Source organism: Arachis ipaensis, chromosome B02 (genome assembly GCF_000816755.2).
Source record: "Arachis ipaensis cultivar K30076 chromosome B02, Araip1.1, whole genome shotgun sequence".
NCBI lineage: Eukaryota > Viridiplantae > Streptophyta > Magnoliopsida > Fabales > Fabaceae > Arachis > Arachis ipaensis.
Window position 1 is genome coordinate 32,512,297 of NC_029786.2, and position 2,762 is coordinate 32,515,058.

General features: G+C 33.7%; 1 protein-coding gene across 1 annotated transcript; it reads right to left on the reverse strand.

The window, feature by feature from the left end:
- LOC110267603 (serine/threonine-protein phosphatase 7 long form homolog) lies at nucleotides 1–1,545 on the reverse strand. The gene is made up of 2 exons (XM_021113374.1): nucleotides 1,185–1,545; nucleotides 1–267 (listed from the first exon to the last, which is right to left on the reverse strand). The coding sequence occupies exons 1-2, from the start codon at nucleotides 1,416–1,418 to the stop codon at nucleotides 1–3; spliced, it is 501 nt and encodes a 166-aa protein (XP_020969033.1). The 5' UTR covers nucleotides 1,419–1,545.

The following is a 2,762-nucleotide window of genomic DNA, read 5'->3' on the forward strand; positions in this document are numbered from 1 at the left end:
CTAACCGAGGAAGTGTGGTATAGATGCATTGCATCTAAGGATAACAGCAGCATCTTTCAGTGTCACAGCACATTCACCAACAAGAAGGTGAAAGGTATGTGTATCTGGGTGCCACCTTTCGACTAGTTCATTTACCAGTGCTTTTTGACATTGAACTACTCCAATTTGGGAAACATGCAAGAAACCAGTAAACCGTAAATGCTCCTCAACCCTATCATTGTACCGATCCGGAGGCAGTGGGTGATCACATGTCAGATACCGTAAACTCTACAAAAACATATCTGCTTATTAGTCAAATCATTAACAATGACTAATTTACTACTAAAAGATAATAACTATATATGATATATAATTTAAATAATTTCCACAATTAACTAACCGAGACATAATAATTCAAATCGTAAAGCTATGGTATATAATTTTACTAAATCCCAGTCAAACAAAAAAATAATCACTGAAATATAATATTAAGAGATACTATATAATAATAAAAAAATAATGGAGTCTATAATTATTGTTAACTAAAATTATAATTAAGTTAAGAATGAATGAGTTCATAACCAAAATTAAACTAAATTAAATAAAAGTAAGTTATTTGCTGAAAGATATTTACATATATATTAATCTGCATATATATCAATAGCAAGTTTAACAGCTTGGTGATTGTGAATATTATTTTTCTCCTTCAAGTGGGGGGTTCAAACCCCTCTTCCACGTTTTGGAAATTTTTGAAACTCAGGCGGTTCATTGAACTGGACCGGTTTTGGGTCCGGTTAAACCGTTTCTCGATTGAACCGACTGGTTCGGTCCGGTTTTTATAAAAATGCACTCAGCTCCTACACCAACATCTCTATCTCAATTAAAAATCAAACAACAACCAAAAATATATTACAACAAATTCTGCCTAATTTACTCAAAATTCCACAAACCATTTCCAAAAATTATTCAACTTATATGTAATAAATAATTATAATTTCTAAAATTATTACAAAAAAATTCTAACCCATATATTATTTTTACTAATCACAATCTTAACCTATATATATGTTCCTAAATCTACTTTCTAACAATAACAACATTAACTCTATAACATATAATATTTACTTCATTTAAATATATATGCCTAAATTTCTAATAATAATAATAATAAATCTGAAATATAAAAAATTAAAAATTAAACTTACATAATCAAGATGACTGAGATAATGTATAATATGAAGTTCAGGACGATCAACATCTTTATATTTTTGTTTCTTTGGCATTATGAATTTTTTCTTCCAACATGCATAAACAACAATGGAGTTTTGGAGGCTGAAGGAGAAGAAGAAGAGAGGAAAGGGATTGCTGGTGGGGTGGTTGAAAGAGATTCGGAGGGAGTGAGTATGGTCCAACATTTTGGTATAAGGGGCACCATCCATGGGAGCAACGACAGCGCGCCACGTGGCCTTTACATCACAAATCGGACGGTCCGAGTTGCTCCCTCTAATCAGACCGTCCGAGTTCTTCTACCACAACTCCCTCGGTCCGAGTTGTGCTCCCCTGACACCACAATGAAGTAAAGCACCTGTTTACTCCATAACAAGGCAACACACCTACCTCACGTCCATATCAAAAATAAAAAGCGGCAAGGAGTCTCCCAATGATGAGGATATAGCAACAATGCAACCTTACAGCCTTCTGAAAAAAAGCAGTACCACCTCAAGCAACATTCAAATTTTAGGAAATTGCTTTCTTGTCCTTTTTCTGTTCCTTTCTCAACAAATTAGGAAAATCACTCTTGAAATTCCATTAGAAAAGAGGAATTAATCGCATGAAATTAAAAATCTAACCTCCAAACTTTGGCTAAATTAATGGATTGCACGTTAGGGTTTGAAAGGAGAGACGCGAACAACACATGGAGAAGATTTAGGAAGGGGTGTGACAGAGCTTTAGTTTAACAGAAGTTCAGTGCATGGAGGTTCGGTGCGACGGCAGTGCAAAGCTGAGAGGCGCTGCCGATGGAGCATTTGGAGGGGATGAGTGTGGAGACGCAGAAGTATCATGATTGAAATAAGGAGTTCGTAGTGACAGCTCTCATTTCAATATTTTTTGATGGAATATTTTAAATTATAGACAGATTTTCTGTCTGTAATAATTTAATAAAATGCAGTGTTTTGTTCATTTAAATACACATAGATTTTCTGTCGGTAATTATTTCCTAAGAAAAAAACTAATTTTTTCGACAGAATTATTGACAGATTTTCTTTTCCATTTATAATTCATGTTAATTCATTTTCCTTTGTTTTTGACCAAAATTTTCTCGCAAAATGTGTCTGTATTTTCATAGGATAAAATCTGTCGGAAATATCCGTCTGTAATGAGTAATTTTCTAGTAGTTAATATTTTATATTTTTTATTTAAATAGAATCGAGTCAACCAATTTAACCAATGACTCACCAGTTGAACTAATAAACTAATAGCTTAATTAGTTCGATCATTGGTTTGATTCTGAGAACTATGGATAATATTAATAATGACTAGGATTCGCTTACTGTCCACTCTAGGATTCACTTTAGTTCTCTATTTAAGACTTTAGCTTGTCCATTTTTTTGGAGATGATATAGTGTTTCTACTTTATGGCAAACTCCATAACGGCTTAAGACAGAATCAAGCTGTTTGTTGCAGAAATGAGTACCTCCATCACTAATCAGTGTCCTAGGGACACCAAATCTTCTGAAGGTGTTCTTTGGGAGGAACTTCATCACTACTCTGGTGTCATTAGT

Bases quoted from the DNA above. Each gene is read 5' to 3' on its own strand.
- LOC110267603 (XM_021113374.1), bottom strand. From the start codon at position 1,418: ATGGATGGTGCCCCTTATACCAAAATGTTGGACCATACTCACTCCCTC. The intron at 268-1,184 runs GTAAGTTTAATT...ATGTTTTTGTAG, and splicing joins ATCTCAGTCATCTTGATTAT to AGTTTACGGTATCTGACATG.